The sequence below is a fragment of the Haliotis asinina genome, chromosome 6 (genome assembly GCF_037392515.1).
Source record: "Haliotis asinina isolate JCU_RB_2024 chromosome 6, JCU_Hal_asi_v2, whole genome shotgun sequence".
In the NCBI taxonomy this organism is placed as follows: domain Eukaryota; kingdom Metazoa; phylum Mollusca; class Gastropoda; order Lepetellida; family Haliotidae; genus Haliotis; species Haliotis asinina.
In genome coordinates, this window is record NC_090285.1 from 67,229,656 (window position 1) to 67,245,435 (window position 15,780).

Here is a 15,780-nt window from a genome sequence, read left to right on the forward strand (position 1 = left end):
GACAGACTGTGGGCATGCCACAATGATATCACAGAGGACATGACTCAAAGATGTCACAGATTGTGGACATGCCACAATGATATCACAGAGAGTGGCCATGCCACAATATCAGAGATAGGGGACATCCCACAAAGATGTCACAGATAGTGGGCATGCCACAATGATACCACAGATAGTGGACCTGCCACAATGATACCACAGATAGTGGACCTGCCACAATGATACCACAGATAGTGGACATGCCACAATGATACCACAGATAGTGGACATGCCACATGGATAGCAGTGACACATACAAACCTTGTCTTCCTTACTAGTTGCATGTTGCACGATGTGTTTGATACTGCCAAATGTACAAAGAGAACAAAGCATGCTCATAATTTTAACCTGTTTGTTATCCAAGGTGGCCCTGAGGTAAAATGTGAAAAACATATACTGAATGAGTATAAAACGTATCACAAAGAATACTATACATTTAAATAGGTTCATGACATGTGATCATTCCAGCACAAATGTACAGCACTGCGGATTTAACACAATACATAATTATCACAGTAAATAGAGAACAAATCATACATCAGAGCAGCTATTGTGTATAAATTATATACTTATATACATAATTTATTTATGATGATTAATGAAGACATAAAATATGTTGAAGATCAGCCATTTCATCCATACTCAAAAAACAAATATGCGAAAGTTGTACACAACCACAAAATTTTCTAAACAAAATAGCTATTCAGTTGTAAATCACATTCAAAAGCATAGTAGCAACACCTAAGTTAGACTTTTAACACATGTACATATTCAACTTCAGATGATGCTAATTCCTTCTTAAATCATGGACACTGCTTACATACAAAGCAATCACCAAACACAAAACTATGAACATGCTGTCATGAATCATCCATTAGACTCAATTCAATAAAATATAAATATCAAAACAAAAACCTTTTAGTTCATAATTACTTCCATCTGAAAAAGCACTTAACAGTTGTTCATGGTATGCAACTAAATGCATTACAAAAATTATCTCCCCCTAAAACAAATATGGTGCCCAGGAGTCTATTAAAGATAAATGACTTATCAGACGAAGGCATGGTATGCAACTGAATGCATTACAAAAGTTATCTCCCTTTGAACCAAAGATGGTGACTAGGGGTCTATTAAAAATGAATGACTTTTAGATGAAGGAATGGTAAACTTAACTCGTGAAATTAATTTCCCAAGTTGTAATGGGAGATGCAAAAAAAGTATATATCAAATTATCAGCAACGTTTTGAATTGCTGTTACTGTGGAGATAGTATAGTTTTGTCTAACATCACAAAATTGCTTGAGAAAACTAATTGACAACAAAAAAAAGCATATCCAGCTTTGCAACATAACACAGACAGATGTTTTCCCCAAAATGTCTTGCATTTAAACTGACAAATGCTGCCTTGTAACCATCACTTGCTATGTACACTATTTATTTTTACAGTATTTACAAGTCTTATCCCTGGCAACTGCCATTGTTGTGAACGTGTGCATTGGGCTCATTACACTGATGAAATGAAAGACTGATTGATATTTACACAAAATTACACAATATTAGCTCATTTAATACATTTTGTCATGTATTGTTCAACTCACTGTTGTGTATAAACTGTGCAATATTTATGTAAACTATTGAATATGCACCTAAACAGTGCAATATGTATGTAAAATATTGAATATGCATGTAAACTATTGAATATGCATGTAAACTATTGAATATGCATGTAAACTATTGAATATAACAATAATGGAGTTACGACGAACCTGTGTCCACCCACCTGGACATGTCCATGACTCTACAATAAAATATACGCCAAACATACATTTTGGGTTGGAATATTTAGTAATATGCATGGAAACTCTGTGCGTAAGCTGTTCAATATGTGTGTAAATGAAGACTACAGAACATTGTTTCACTTTAACTGTCATGACACTTATGTTTCCCCCTAAACAGATGCATCAAAACAGGTTAATGAAAGCTGTTGTGCTGCAGCTCGTAAATCTGAACACAGAGCTACTCTAATTGAGTGGAATCATTTCTATAGAGTTAATACAAGAGCTGCACTACAGCTGTTGTAACTCCTTTACAGGGCAGCTGACCAAGGATATTGTTCAGGTAGTGACCTCCACACTCATATCACTCAGTCTTGATCTTCTTGAAGACCTCGACCAGTCCCAATTTCTGGATGTCCTCCTGCATTTCTGTGATTTCATCCTTGAATGAAGCAGAATCAGATGACAGCAGCCCAAACAGATTGTCCAGTTTGGTCAGGTCAGGACGGCTTCCTTCCAGTTTGAACTGGAGTGGCCGGAATCCAGCTTCCTGAAGTTCAGTCACCATTTGCCCCTTTGCATGCTGGGAACGGAGGAAGGACACGAAGACCAGCTTTGCAGGAAATACTTCATCATGATACTTCTTGTACAGCTCAGCAAAACTGAAATGAAATTATGGTGAAATTCATCAATCACCAAGCTATCAAAAAATATCTAACAAAGGCAAGATCAATGTAACCCCCAAATCAGTTTTCATTGAAGTTAATTTACAAACAAATTAGTCGTGGGTAAAACCACTTCCTTTCTCCTCACCAAGCTACAACTTGGTCATTTCACTGATCTCATATATAAACTTAACTTTTAACACAGTAATTCTTTTTCCTGTGGCCTTTCAGAAAGTCAAAGGAACACAGCTCCTCAAGCCATTTATGACACTGAAATTTATAAGTAATTGTGTCAACGTTCATTCATCCATCTTCACATTTAGGACTGCCCACTATAAACAACATAGCTAAAACCAAAACAGGAGATTATTTACAAGTTCACATTCATCAGGATTTGTACTTACACCTAAACATATGTCTCATAATCTTCAGAGTCAATGTTTCAAGGTACAAATCATCATCGTTCCACTTACTTCATATTCTGAACTTTCCCATTCTCCTCTTCGTCTGTTACCATGATGAATGTCTTCACTACCTCTTTCTTCTCATAGAATGGCCACAAGCTAGCGGCAGGAGTTGTTCCCCCTCCTGCGTTGGTGGTAACTGCCAGCTCTAGCACTTGGTCGATGGTCTTGGGCAAGTATGGTGCTTCACGATTTTCATTGTTGAAGAAGACTAGTCTGGCTGAGCAGATGGCAGTCAGCAGACTTGCGATGATTGTGCTGGTCCGAATGGCGACCTGCATGGAGCCAGATGCGTCACCAATCACAACAATCGGGGACTCCAGGGGAAGTCTAAAGAAAAGTACAGATAATGAATAAGTGATTCTAACATATTCTTAAAGCCTAAGGGTAAATTGTAAAGTTCTGTTTTCAACTTAACTGGACTTCCATCTCTCTCAGGAATTAGAGTTTGACTTTTAACAGAGTTGAACCAATAACAGGCGTTGAACTTATCTCTGGAGTTGTACATGAGTACTACACACATAACTTACTTGATTGATGTCAGTCTTGTTTCAGCCATGGGGATCAGTTTGGGGAGAAAACAGACTTTAGTTGGGTTTGCCTCCCTTGTTGGGGGGCCTGTGCTGTAATATGAACGTGTCTGGATGTTCTCGCGGATTATCTTCAGGGTCAATAATCTTTCCAACAGTTTCCCATTGGCCAGATTAACAGTCTCGCCTGCTTCAAGTCTCTCCTCTATAATCTTATCCACATCCATGCACTGAAGATCTTCATACCACCTAAGGGAAGACAAACAGTACAACATAAGTACAGTTTTTACATTGCATTGGTTGGACACTCTGTCAAAATTGAAAATAGATGATCCTAACATTTCACTTCATTACCCCGTTTCACAGATTTCATTTAACTAATGCGACTATAAATCCATTTCCTATCTCAAGGACATTAGTTGTGTGGGTCATATGGGGAATGACTGTTGTTTTATGCTGGTGTACTCTCGATGTTCCATCAGTGTCAGACCCATGAAGGCCAGGGGTAGAATAGGCCTTCAACAACCCATGCTTGCCATAAAAGGTGACTCTGCTAGTCATAAGAGGTGACTGATGGGATCGGGAGGTCAAGCTCGCCGACTTGCTGGGCACATGTCACAGGTTCCAATTTGCACAGATTGATGGTACTGCTGTTGACCACTGGACTGTCTGGTCCAGGCTCAATATTATTTGCAAACCTCCACCATATAGCTGGAATATTGCTGAGAGCGGTGTAAAACTAAACTCACTCCCTCACTCACTCCATCAGTATCAACTCGGTAAGCTGACAAGACGAGAAGCATGAATGACTGACAGCATGAACAAAGATATATGCAATGACAGATAAACTGCCTACAATGTAACAATCAGAACCAAGTTTGTGTGTGACCCAGAATACAGGGTGACTGAGTCTACACAATGACAGAGATAATGTGTGTTTCAATCTCAACTCTTTCATAAAATATTTAAATATATAAATACAATTAAGCATCATAAGACATTCCATTTCAAATGAGAGATATATGTTCAAATAATATATTTTTCGCGAAATTAGAATAAATAAGAAGCTAAATTGTTGATATTAATCATTTATTAGTTTGAGATTTAAAATGTTGGTGGATAGATGGGCGAGACAATCAAATTAAAACCAACATGTTTGTTTTTCATCAACATAGTTTCTGAATATGCTCTTGCCAGTTAAGTTAAACTTGTCTCATCACTTAACCCAAAGTTTTGACGCTTCTGTGTGGTAATGTTATTGTAACCTGACGACACTGTACCTTGGAGAGCCAAGGTATACAATTTTTTGCATGAAAGGTTTATTTTACCATAACACTGTATCCAGTTTTGACTCATATGCAGCCAATCTGGCTTTCGAGTTGTCTGTTAGCTTGGCCTTGTGTTCCTTGATATGCGTGTATGGGACATCATACTCCGTGATGAGGTCGTTGACATTGGCCTCGGTTATGTCCCGACACCTCTCCACCATTGATCCACTTGGGGGATTTTCTCCAAAACAGTATGGCAAGAACCATGGCAACGCTTCAAAATCCTGCAACACAAAAAATGTGTTTTCTATTGAGTGAAAATGATAAACCGATAAGTGATATGAGTAAATGAATCTTGTACTCCACCATATAACCAGACCTATCACCGCAGCCTGTCTGGAACAATCAACCCTGGCACTACACCAATGACAACTCAACACTGCCAGATGTTTTCCAACACAGGAAGCACTGTACCTCATAATCTGTGGAGGTTGGAGCACATTTTACACTTATGAAATTGTGCATTTAGAAAGTGATGTGATAAACACAGTGAATGTATATGATTTATGTTTGCTGATGTTGTTTCGTACATAGGCATGCGTACTGAATACTATGATTCATGTGTAACCACAAACCTATGAACCACATGACAGTGCATCCAGCATCATATATGTAAACCCTTCTGTATTGTTAATGTTTGGACAAAATATTAAATATTGACATTAAACCTATCTTTAGACTTAACATAAATAAAACATATTATACAGAAAAAAATATTCATAAAATAAAAAACATATTATAATGAAAAGGAGCCTGAGACTCTCTCCACTTTCAGATTCTGTTGAAATCTGGACTTGCGACATATTCTAGACTTGTGAGTGCTTTCTTGGATGTTTGTGTCAGGGTCTGTATGAGAGACTATTGTCTTCTGACACATAATCAGACTTACTGTTTTGGGGTTGAAGTGACAGATATCAGCCAGTTTCTTCCACGGATCTTTAGGGTAGTGGAGAGCATAGAACTCGAGCTCCTCCTTGGTGAAGGTCCTCACCCATGCCTGGACATGTTTACACACTGCCCCACTTGCTGACCCTTGCTGCAAACAAAATCATCATAAGTATAAATTTCATGGTCTGCCTTCATATGTATCAATCTGACCATTTCTTTTAAATTTCAGTTTTTACTACCTGACATAGGTTTCAATCTCACATGCATCAGAATATTGAGTTTAACACATGCACACTAAGATAATGCTGATTACGAAGAGACTGCACTTCAAATTTTGAGTCGATGAAGAATGCTATCCTCATCTGCAAATACTTTTCCATCAAACAATTTTTGATAAAGGTTTTATTGGGATCTTTGCGTCCAGTGGTAGTGCAGTGTTGAGACTGTTGCTTGCATTTTCTATTATTGGTGCAACACATCAAGGGAGACAAAACTGGCATTACTTACTGGTGGTTTTATTGCATTAAGGTTGTCAATGTCTGACTTCAGTTTTCCAAATTTCTTCTTGCTGATCTTTGACCCTGTGAGCTGCAACCTTTTGAGCTTTTTCTCCAGAACACGCACTCTCCTTCCCGAGTCAAGTAAAGTTAAGGCCTTCAAAACCTCAACTAGTCCAAACTGCTCTCTGTTCTGGAGAAAGGCATCAGCAAGCTTATAGTCATGCCGTGCCCATGCTGCAGTCAAAGCTCGAACACAGGCATCTGCAATTCACAATACAGTTTGTGTTGTTAGTTTGATTTGGTGTTTTTTACAGAATGCCATGCAAACTTCTAGAAAATATGTAGTCATTGAGACACCTTCATAATGATTAATATTAGATATATATATCTGACTTGTCTAGTGCCCTGTACAACTTCAGAATAAATGTTTGAAGAAAGGACAGATCTCTTTACTCTTTGTCATGAATTATTTTTCTCATAAGATTTCATCAAAATATATATCTGCAAGTAGTTTTTCTTTATTTGCTGATCAGTTAAAGAGACAACTACTCAATAAATCAATAAAACGGACTTTCAGAATAATATATATTATTATATATTTAAATGATTGTCTTTTCAATATGTACTACATCAAAGGTCTGTCCTAGATACAGTATTACTCTATATCCTATAAATAGAATATATAGAATTAACAAATTATATACACACACGCACTCGCGCGCGCGCGCACACACACACATATACATATACATTATGTACCTTGTATGTTTCTGTGTGCGTGTGTGTGTGTGTGTGTGTGTGCGTGTGTGTGTGTGAAGGAGAAATATCCAGAGCAGATCTTTGATTTAGTACAGACTGAAAAACCATTCATTTAAATAAAAAAATGTGTACACACAAAATTATGCTGATTCATCAAAAATTAAAGTTGACGTCAGCAATTTGCACTCACTTTGCGCCACTGCCACCCCATTCTTCCTGAGAACTGCCATAGTAGCAGCGTACCTGTCCAGGTTGTCTGTCTGACCCTGGATGTGTTGAGCCACCGACGCGGTGCCTGTGAAGTAGTCATTTGGATTCGTCTCGATGTCGAACTGTTTTGGAGCACTGACTTGCTCATCTTTAACTTGATTTGAGGCGGATGCAAATCTCCCTCGGCTTCCTCTACTACGACCACGCCCACCTCGAGCACCCCCACGTCCACGACCACGGCCTCGTCCTCTCGCCATTATGAAATGTGACAACTGTAGAAAACTATACGAGGTGTCCTAATCGGTCATGTATGTGGTGCCCGCGTTCTAAGTATCTCTCGTCAGCAAACTGTGGGCAACAACCGCATGGTCGTGTTTATAATCAAGTGTGCCTTGCACAACAACATGTCAACAACTCGCGTACCTGGCAACACTCGGAACTCCGCGCATAGATATAGTTCGGTCACATAGGTTTGCATCATATTACTGCCATGCACATTCTATAAATATACGCTTAAAAGTAATTATATCATACAGAATATTAACACATTTATAAGCTGTAATGTATTCCAACGCAGAGATTACGTTTCAAACGTGCGCGGTTTGATGCGTAGGAATATACATACGCGGGTTCATTCAAGAAATTACGTTTATCTTTCGTCAGTACGAATTTTACCCTGACGTGTTAGAAGACGAAAAGAACCTCCTCGAACATCATTACAATGAGAGTAGAAATATTTTAGATTGGGGAATTTGAATTCTACTCGAGAAATCTGCAGATAAACATGCAACAATAGTAACAAATCAATAGAAATTATAAACTGGTCCATCAAAAATCACACAAAAAGGGGGGGTTGAAAACAAGTACTGTTGCTTTTATGAATTGTTTTAAAATACTGCCCACCAATTTGTAATGAAGGAAGAGTGTGATGTGTATTACAATTAAATATTTAGCAAGCTTGTCCTATCTGGATTGTGAAGAACGCAGTACTTCTCTGTACATGATGGCAGCTGTAATATATCGCGGTTAACCGCGCACGGTCTGCACGCTATATATATCTATTGCATACATGTGGAACTCGGTCAAACCTATGCTATATAAGTATGCTTATGATATGGAAGTAATAACTTTGTTCAGCTATATCTAAGTGACATTTCAAAGATGTGGTGGCATCAATGGAGACTTTGACTCAGTCATATGTCTTCAGTCTATAAGCTAGTAAACTTATCCTCAGTACTTTTCGTTACATTAAACTACTGAGACGCAATACTGCTAAAAACTACAGTTGTTACTGAACCAGATATTTTTACCTCTCTATTTGTTTGTTTAGGTTTCTTTTTTTTCGTTCGTTCGTTTTCTTTCATTCATTTTTTTTTCATTTAACAGACTACAACCAGACATAAGTGAATCAGTATAAACATCATAATTATTGTTTTCACAATATACTAGCTAATACATGCATCAACGTGTCAGCGACCAAACATCATAGTTATTGTTTTCACAATATACTAGCTAATACATGCATCAACGTGGCAGCGACCAAACATCATAGTTATTGTTTTCACAATATACTAGCTAATACATGCATCAACGTGGCAGCGACCAAACATCATAGTTATTGTTTTCACAATATACTAGCTAATACATGCATCAACGTGGCAGCGACCAAACATCATAGTTATTGTTTTCACAATATACTAGCTAATACATGCATCAACGTGGCACCGACCAAACATCATGTGTATACTACATTTTAGTTTCCGCTGTTGCTAATCATTTTGTGTGCACATGGAGAAGTTATTGAATTTATTACACAATACTGAATATCACTACTCATACAGGGTTACTGTCATGAATAACAAATATGACAAAGACAAAAGTGACTGATGGTCATGCGTAGATGGTGAAGTGCTGAATTCGAAGAAGCGGGGTACAACTGTATCTTCTTTTCTTGTCTTTAATAAGAAAATGTAATCATTTGCTAATATATGAACTTAAGAATTAGGTACTCAATGAAAGGCCACCAAGAACCCAGATAGTATTCATAGTTGAACCAACGTTTGTCAGTGTTGGGCCAACGTATTTATAATACTTGTTTGCGTAAAAATAAACAAAACATTGTCACAGTGATTTTAGTGTGCATTTTTTTTTCAAATCTGAATAATTCTGTTGAATACATCTAGTAACTGTTTCGGAATATGGTGTAACAGGCATGTAGCATGTACGTATTATTTTACTCATTTGTTAAAAATAGAATCACACTTGCTTACATGATGAAACTTAAGAGAAATGAAACAGTGACTGGGATGCCGTAAACGGATCGCAATTTTTACACAAGCTGCTTCGACGATCATGACAATAAAAACGTGTTTAGAACTACATCATATTTGACCCTAGGTCATGGAAGCTCGATCACTCTGATTGGCTACAGGAAATCTGACCGCTGATTGTGCAAGATACAAATTTGTAGGTTCATATAAATATGTTCTCAAGCGCTGAATCAGTCAGTATACTGTAATATGGCAACATAGCGGAATCAACGATTTACAAACGTGAAAGACACCTCGTTTAATACCGAACAGTGAAATGAGCGGGCGTGGACGAGGCCGTGGAAGGGGTAGACGGGGTGGGGGATATAGAGGTAGGTCCCGAGGTGGGCGGGGCGCCATGAGAGGTGGTATAAGGAGACCGCACTTGGAGGAAATGACAGATGAAAACAAGGTGGTGGAAAATAAGGATCTGGATATTGAGAAGGAACCGAAAGACTATTTTGTAGGGACTGTGAGTATGGCAGATCACGTGAAAGGACAGGAGCAAAACAGAACACGTTATGCAGCTGCAATGGCGGTGTTAGCTAACAGCGGAGTGGCGGTATCTCAGAGTGAGTAATATATATTGCTGCATCATCGAATTATGTATCGTCTATATGTAGCCTAATGAAAGCTATAACACACAGCTTTAAGATCATGTTAAAGTATTCAAGAAATTAGAATGCATATATATGTTTTCCCAATTTGTCCATTTTTTTGCTGGAATATTGCTAAAAGCGCCGTAAAACTAAACTAATACTCACTCAGTATTAACGCCCTACATAGGCACAATACGTGGACCCTATTTCTGGTGTCACCCGCCGTTATATTGCAGGAATATTGCTAAAAGCGTCGTAAAATCACACTCAGTCACTCACTCACTCAAGATCACCGAAAACGTTACCTTGCACTAGAAATCGGTTAAATGAATTTTTTGTTGCTTGTTTGTTTGTTTGTTTATTTGTTTTAGGTAACGTAGCTCTGCCAGGAGTGAAGTATATAATTGAATTCTGATTCGTATGGGATATGACCTTTAATTTGAATGCGAAAAATGACATACATGTCTGTTGTAGACAGCCATACATTAAGTTAGTGTTACGCTCAGAAATTCTTATATCAAGACAGTTTCAAATCGTTACGTTACGTCTTTAGTAAGTATATGAATAATATCATCTGATCTCTGACTAATCGGAAGAGCGACCAACGCCGCCTCAGACGATTTCTGCGCATTTCACGAACGAGTTGACGAAGAGGTACGGTTACCTTGCTGTTCTGTCGACCTGCTGATAAGGAACAGCAAAACCCATGGTCCCCTGTCAATAATACTCAACCAGATTTCTCTTATTATTGCAGACGCAAGGGTGCGAGCGTTGGCTGCAGCGTGGACTAGGAACGATTACGACCTCTCAGACGGCTTTCTCCAGAACAGGGATCAGTTCGGTCTGGTGGAGGTACTAAAAGCCTTGACATTGCTGGACTCGGGGAGACAGATTCGTGTCCTTGAGAAAAGAATGACACGGTTGCTGTTGTCAGGGGCAAGGGTCAGCAAAAAGAAGATGGGGAAAATGAAGGCCGACCTCGGAAACCTCAAAGCTATCAAACCCCCAGTAAGTAAAACCGCTGACATCTTTAAATTGTTTAAAGTATGTAGTAAACATATTAACAAAACTGAGATAATTAATGTTAATTATTCTCGATGCAGAGTACCACTGTTGGAATGAAAAAACCAAAAAGAATATATTCCCTACCCGAATTGGAAATCTGGCGTTCCTGATTGCATTTTCTGTGTTGTATTTACACGTGTTCTGAATCCATTGAAAGTAGATGTTTCCATGCCTCTGCCTGATGCTGACTGTAACGTATAACAGAATCAACATTTCTTTTACATTATGTGCTTAGAAATAGGAAAAGCATCTGTAATAATCACAGGTTATTCGTATGATCAAAACAGTTGTGTATATTCATATATAACATGCTTGATGACTTGTTGCCAGACAGGCTCTGCCAGTGGTGCCACCTGCAAACACATCACGAGGTGGGTGAGGAACTTCACCACCCAGGAGCTGGAGTTCTATGCGCTATACTTCCCCAAACAAAGCTGGAAGAAACTTGCAGACATATGTCATTTTAATCCCAAAGAGGTAAATGAACGAAGCTATGTTACATTACCAAATTAGTTTCTATGCACAGACATATTGTTAGAACAAGAGGCAAATGTACACAGATAGTATTTGATCCCAAGGAGGTGGATATACATAGCTATATCTGTACTACAAACCGTGCGGAGTTTACACTATCGTACGTTCAAAGAGATAACCCTTTAATATTCTGAACCTTTGCCCTGAACTTCCCTTCAAACCAGAATTATTTTTTTCTCGAAAATGTGAATTAAAGCTTATACTTATAAGTAACATATTATATGTTAATGATGGTATTTCGTTGACATTTTGCCTAAACAATATATAATAGTTTACTCAAAGAGGCTGGTACTAACAAGACTGAGCACTGACGAGTTTATGATCTTGTGCAGGATTTTCCCGCGTTGCCATGGTTTCTGCCTTTCTGCTATGGTGGCCCTGCTCCAGACAACACGATGGTGGAGAGGTGCCAGAACCTGACGCCAGGCAACGTCGACGACCTCGTGAAGGAGTACGACATCCCCTACAGCGTGGTGAAGGCGCACGTCGAAAGCCTAACGCCCGACTCTAAGACAAGAGTGGCTGCATACGAGAAACTGGACACCATTCTCTGGTAGGTGCTACATATGCTGTGTGAAATGGGGGACGTGGTTAGAAATGTTAACATTCTAGTGCCCTGGACAGGGCAGAAACTCTGAATGTCTCGCAGGTAAACGGTATGCTATACGTGGCCATAACAAAACACCATTTTCTTGTATATCCTATGCAATATTTTATCTGGGTATTTATGAGAAATTGAATATTATTTCACGTGTTTAGGTATGAGAGGTCTTACTGGACGCTTCGTGTGAGAGCTCAGGTACATCCTCCTCTTGTAAGTCTGCAAGACCATCTCCAGTCAGTATGTCTGATTACCTGACAGGGGGATATCGCGATCCTCAATCTTGTTAATGGCCGTTTTCAGGTACTACGAGGACCTGCAGTGCCAGGAAGTGGACACCGTGGTGAAGGAGAGGCTTGAGGATGGACACCAGGTTTCTCTGCCCAATGGGAAGCTTCTGGAGAGACTACTGACTCTGAAGATGATCAGAGAGAACATACCCTTTGACCCTAGCTACAGTGGGTGGGACGTGCCTCGCATTGAAAACCCCACTAAAGCCTGCTTCCACCCAGCGCTGGTGCGATTGGCTGAGGACAGGCTTAACAGCATCAAGTAAGCACAGTCCAGAAACTCATCACGTACTATTGGCACCTTTGCCTCTTCAGTCGGGGACGTATCCAGTCCTGGTCTGGAATTCCTTAGTGAGTGAACTGGGCGTGGTGGAAGGGTATTTAGGGTTTGAATTGGGTTTCTCGGGATGGGTTAGTGACTTAGTTTGTGTTCGGGCTGCTGTTGGCGATACCTAAATGCACGTTCTAAAGCAAAGTGGATCGAGCCGATAATTAACCAAGAGACTGCCCTGTAATTAACACGTTTCCGTATTGGCACGGAGGTCATTTTCCGGGCAAGACAGGGTTATATTGTAACATTATAACATATGTTTCTGTCAACAGATTGAATCTGGAGTCCCCAGTGGTTGTGATGGGGGACGCCTCGGGCTCCATGGACGTTGCAGTGCGGACCAGCACCATCATCGCCAGTCTGCTCACCGCGGCGACCTCTGCAAAACTGGTCTTCTTCAACGAATGGACCAGGGACGCTCCCTACCTGCCAAAGACCGTAGAGCAGGTGGGTGGTACCTATGTGCTTATGATAAATGCACGGAATGGTGGGATACATTGGCTTATATTTGAGAATGACAGGATTGTCAGACTTTGTTTTGATGATTTGAGTACCCATGGAACTCTCCGAACACATGAACCTGCAACTGCAAATCCACGTTCCCACCAAGCCAAGTCAGAGAGAGTACCTGGCAGAGGGTCCTTGAAACTGTTGAACCTATCTTACAACTCCAGTGTGAAGAACATGTCAGTTGTGTGGTTGTTGTACAGGATTCCTGCACACGCTTTCACCCTCTGGAACTGATTATTCGTTGCGCCGGGCTTTTGTCCTTTATAACGTTGTTTAAATGTGTTGTGGTTGCGTTGCAGTGCCTGGAGTTGGCGGTGACCATACGGGCAGAGGGGGGTACAGCGCCTGCTGCCAGTCTCTTCCCATACTATAAGGAGCAGGAGGTAGTGAAGACGTTCATCGTCGTCACAGATGAGGAAGAGATGGATGAGTACGAGGGATACAGGTATGTCTTAGGTCTCAACCTCTGAGGGAACTGTCTGAAAAGAATCAGTGTTTATGTCATAATGCATATCTGCAAGTAAAAACGGGAAAGGAAGTCTGGTTCAGTATGAGGGCCCTTTCTGGACAAAATGAAATGATAAAGTTAGGGAATCTTTGAAATACCAATATGAGTCTTTAGAGATGGATGGGTTCCTGTTACAGGTTCTGTCCGCTGTTCAAGAAGTACCACGCCGAGGTATACCCGGCCAAGTTGGTGTTCGTGTCGTTCCTGCAGGGGCAGCACAGGGAAGGGCGTATGGTGAAGGAACTGAAGGAGGAAGGGTTCAAGCCACTTCAGTATCGCCTGGAGACCAACAGACCCGACCTCACCAAGCTGGACAATCTCTTCGGGATGCTTGCTTCCAACTCGACTGAGTTCTTTGAGGATGAAATCAAGGAGATGGAATTTCAAATTCAGAAAGACGGACTGGGTTCTGTCTTTAAATCCACTACAGCTACTTGAGTGTCAGGGCGTTGTTTTCTGGAAGGTTAACAAGTGGATTACAGATAGCCACCTGGGCTCCCTTGTTCCCCAAATGAGGCTTTGCGTTGTGCTGGTTTATCAGCATGAGGTTTCTACCAGTGCTTTCCTGTGTTGCGACTACGTTAAATGCCAACGTGGAAATTTAATTGTGACGTGTGTACCTATCCATTGTGAGATATGTACCCCGCGTGTTACGTAAGGGCTTCCATGTTTCGCTCCCATTTCACGGACTTGAGAACTAATGTGTCAGTGGTCCTCTGATCTTGCAGAAGTGGTGGTGTAGACGTGCGGTGTATGAGGAAGGTCTGGGTCTGGCGTCCGGTTGTGCTACACAAATGTGCAGAACTGGGGCACGGTTGAACACTCAAAATGTGGCTACCTTACCGGAGGTGATCCATCATTTCTTAAGTGGGGGTTCACACATTATCATTTTAACTGTCGGTACTGCACTCGTCTGTTAGTGGGAGAGAAACCTGTTACATGCGTGTGTGAGCGAGAACCTGTTACGTGTGAGCGAATGTGTGAGCGAGAACCTGTTACATGTGTGAGAGTGTGTGGGCCAGAACCTGTTACATGTGTGAGAGTGTGTGGGCCAGAACCTGTTACATGTGTGAGCGAGAAAAACATTTCCTACGTGTATATAAGTGTCCATGTTTTCTTCTTAACAGACAGGTCGGAAGGGCCAGTATTTGGGGTGAGCGTGGGGTGAGGGTGGGGTGAGGGTGGGGTGGTATGGGTGGGTGGGTGATTTGGATCGTGTAGTAACACATGTTAACAGTTACCATCACATAACGCTGTTTCAGCTATATAAGTTTCAGTTTACTGAATTAACTACAACAGCCATGTCATCAATGTTTCCAAGTAAAACAAATAGCTAACCTGTTATAACACAGCAGTATCATGTATGGTCAAGGGAGTTTGGTTAAATGCTACTCTGTTCAGAGGACATCTTTTCTATTCATGAAAGAACATGGTGTAACCACAAAAAATCGGCTTCAACAAAGATGAATATCTATTTTTCACAAGGCCGGTTTGGTTTGCAGTACATAAATTTATTGTATGTTTGCTGAAAACCTGTTTTGAGTGGCGGATGGAGTAGATGAGTGGCCGAAGCGTTCGCTGGGCACGCTGAAGACCAGGGTTTGATTCCCCACTTGGGTACAACGTGTGAGGCCCAAAGTGATACTGCATCAATAAATTTATGGTAAACTCACTGTTCAGACAATATAAGTTCACATCATTGCCCTTATCCATGACTAAGGAAATGGCTGGCCACTGAGTGAAATGGATGCCGTTGTATAAGGCGATCGTAGCACCTGGGTGATCGAAACTCCAATATAACATACACTTACGAATTGCTAGCGCCAAGGTTATTTTATATAACGGCTTACTGAAGCATAAGCTGGAGTAGAACCAT

The 15,780-nt window shown here is 40.5% G+C and overlaps 2 protein-coding genes across 2 annotated transcripts; one reads left to right on the forward strand and one right to left on the reverse strand.

The window, feature by feature from the left end:
* Positions 1-377: 377 nt before the first annotated feature.
* Positions 378-7,588, reverse strand: LOC137286475 (uncharacterized). The gene is made up of 7 exons (XM_067818365.1): positions 7,138-7,588; positions 6,196-6,449; positions 5,690-5,836; positions 4,801-5,024; positions 3,473-3,721; positions 2,952-3,272; positions 378-2,475 (listed from the first exon to the last, which is right to left on the reverse strand). Exons 1-7 carry the CDS (start codon positions 7,412-7,414, stop codon positions 2,178-2,180), a joined length of 1,770 nt encoding a protein of 589 aa, XP_067674466.1. The 5' UTR covers positions 7,415-7,588; the 3' UTR covers positions 378-2,177.
* Positions 7,589-9,743: 2,155 nt separating this feature from the next.
* Positions 9,744-14,342, forward strand: LOC137286690 (uncharacterized). The gene is made up of 8 exons (XM_067818668.1): positions 9,744-10,038; positions 10,820-11,073; positions 11,461-11,607; positions 11,997-12,217; positions 12,569-12,817; positions 13,159-13,333; positions 13,696-13,841; positions 14,042-14,342. The coding sequence occupies exons 1-8, from the start codon at positions 9,744-9,746 to the stop codon at positions 14,340-14,342; spliced, it is 1,788 nt and encodes a 595-aa protein (XP_067674769.1).
* The last annotated feature ends 1,438 nt before the right edge of the window (positions 14,343-15,780 follow it).

Excerpts from the sequence above, each read along its gene's own strand:
- LOC137286475 (XM_067818365.1), bottom strand. The coding sequence starts at position 7,414 with ATGGCGAGAGGACGAGGCCGTGGTCGTGGACGTGGGGGTGCTCGAGGT. Across the intron at positions 5,837-6,195 it reads TTAATGCAATAAAACCACCA|CAAGGGTCAGCAAGTGGGGC; the intron begins GTAAGTAATGCC and ends TTTTGTTTGCAG. Across the intron at positions 2,476-2,951 it reads GGGAAAGTTCAGAATATGAA|TTTTGCTGAGCTGTACAAGA; the intron begins GTAAGTGGAACG and ends ATTTCATTTCAG.
- LOC137286690 (XM_067818668.1), top strand. The coding sequence starts at position 9,744 with ATGAGCGGGCGTGGACGAGGCCGTGGAAGGGGTAGACGGGGTGGGGGA. Across the intron at positions 11,608-11,996 it reads GTCATTTTAATCCCAAAGAG|GATTTTCCCGCGTTGCCATG; the intron begins GTAAATGAACGA and ends GATCTTGTGCAG. Across the intron at positions 12,218-12,568 it reads AAACTGGACACCATTCTCTG|GTACTACGAGGACCTGCAGT; the intron begins GTAGGTGCTACA and ends GGCCGTTTTCAG.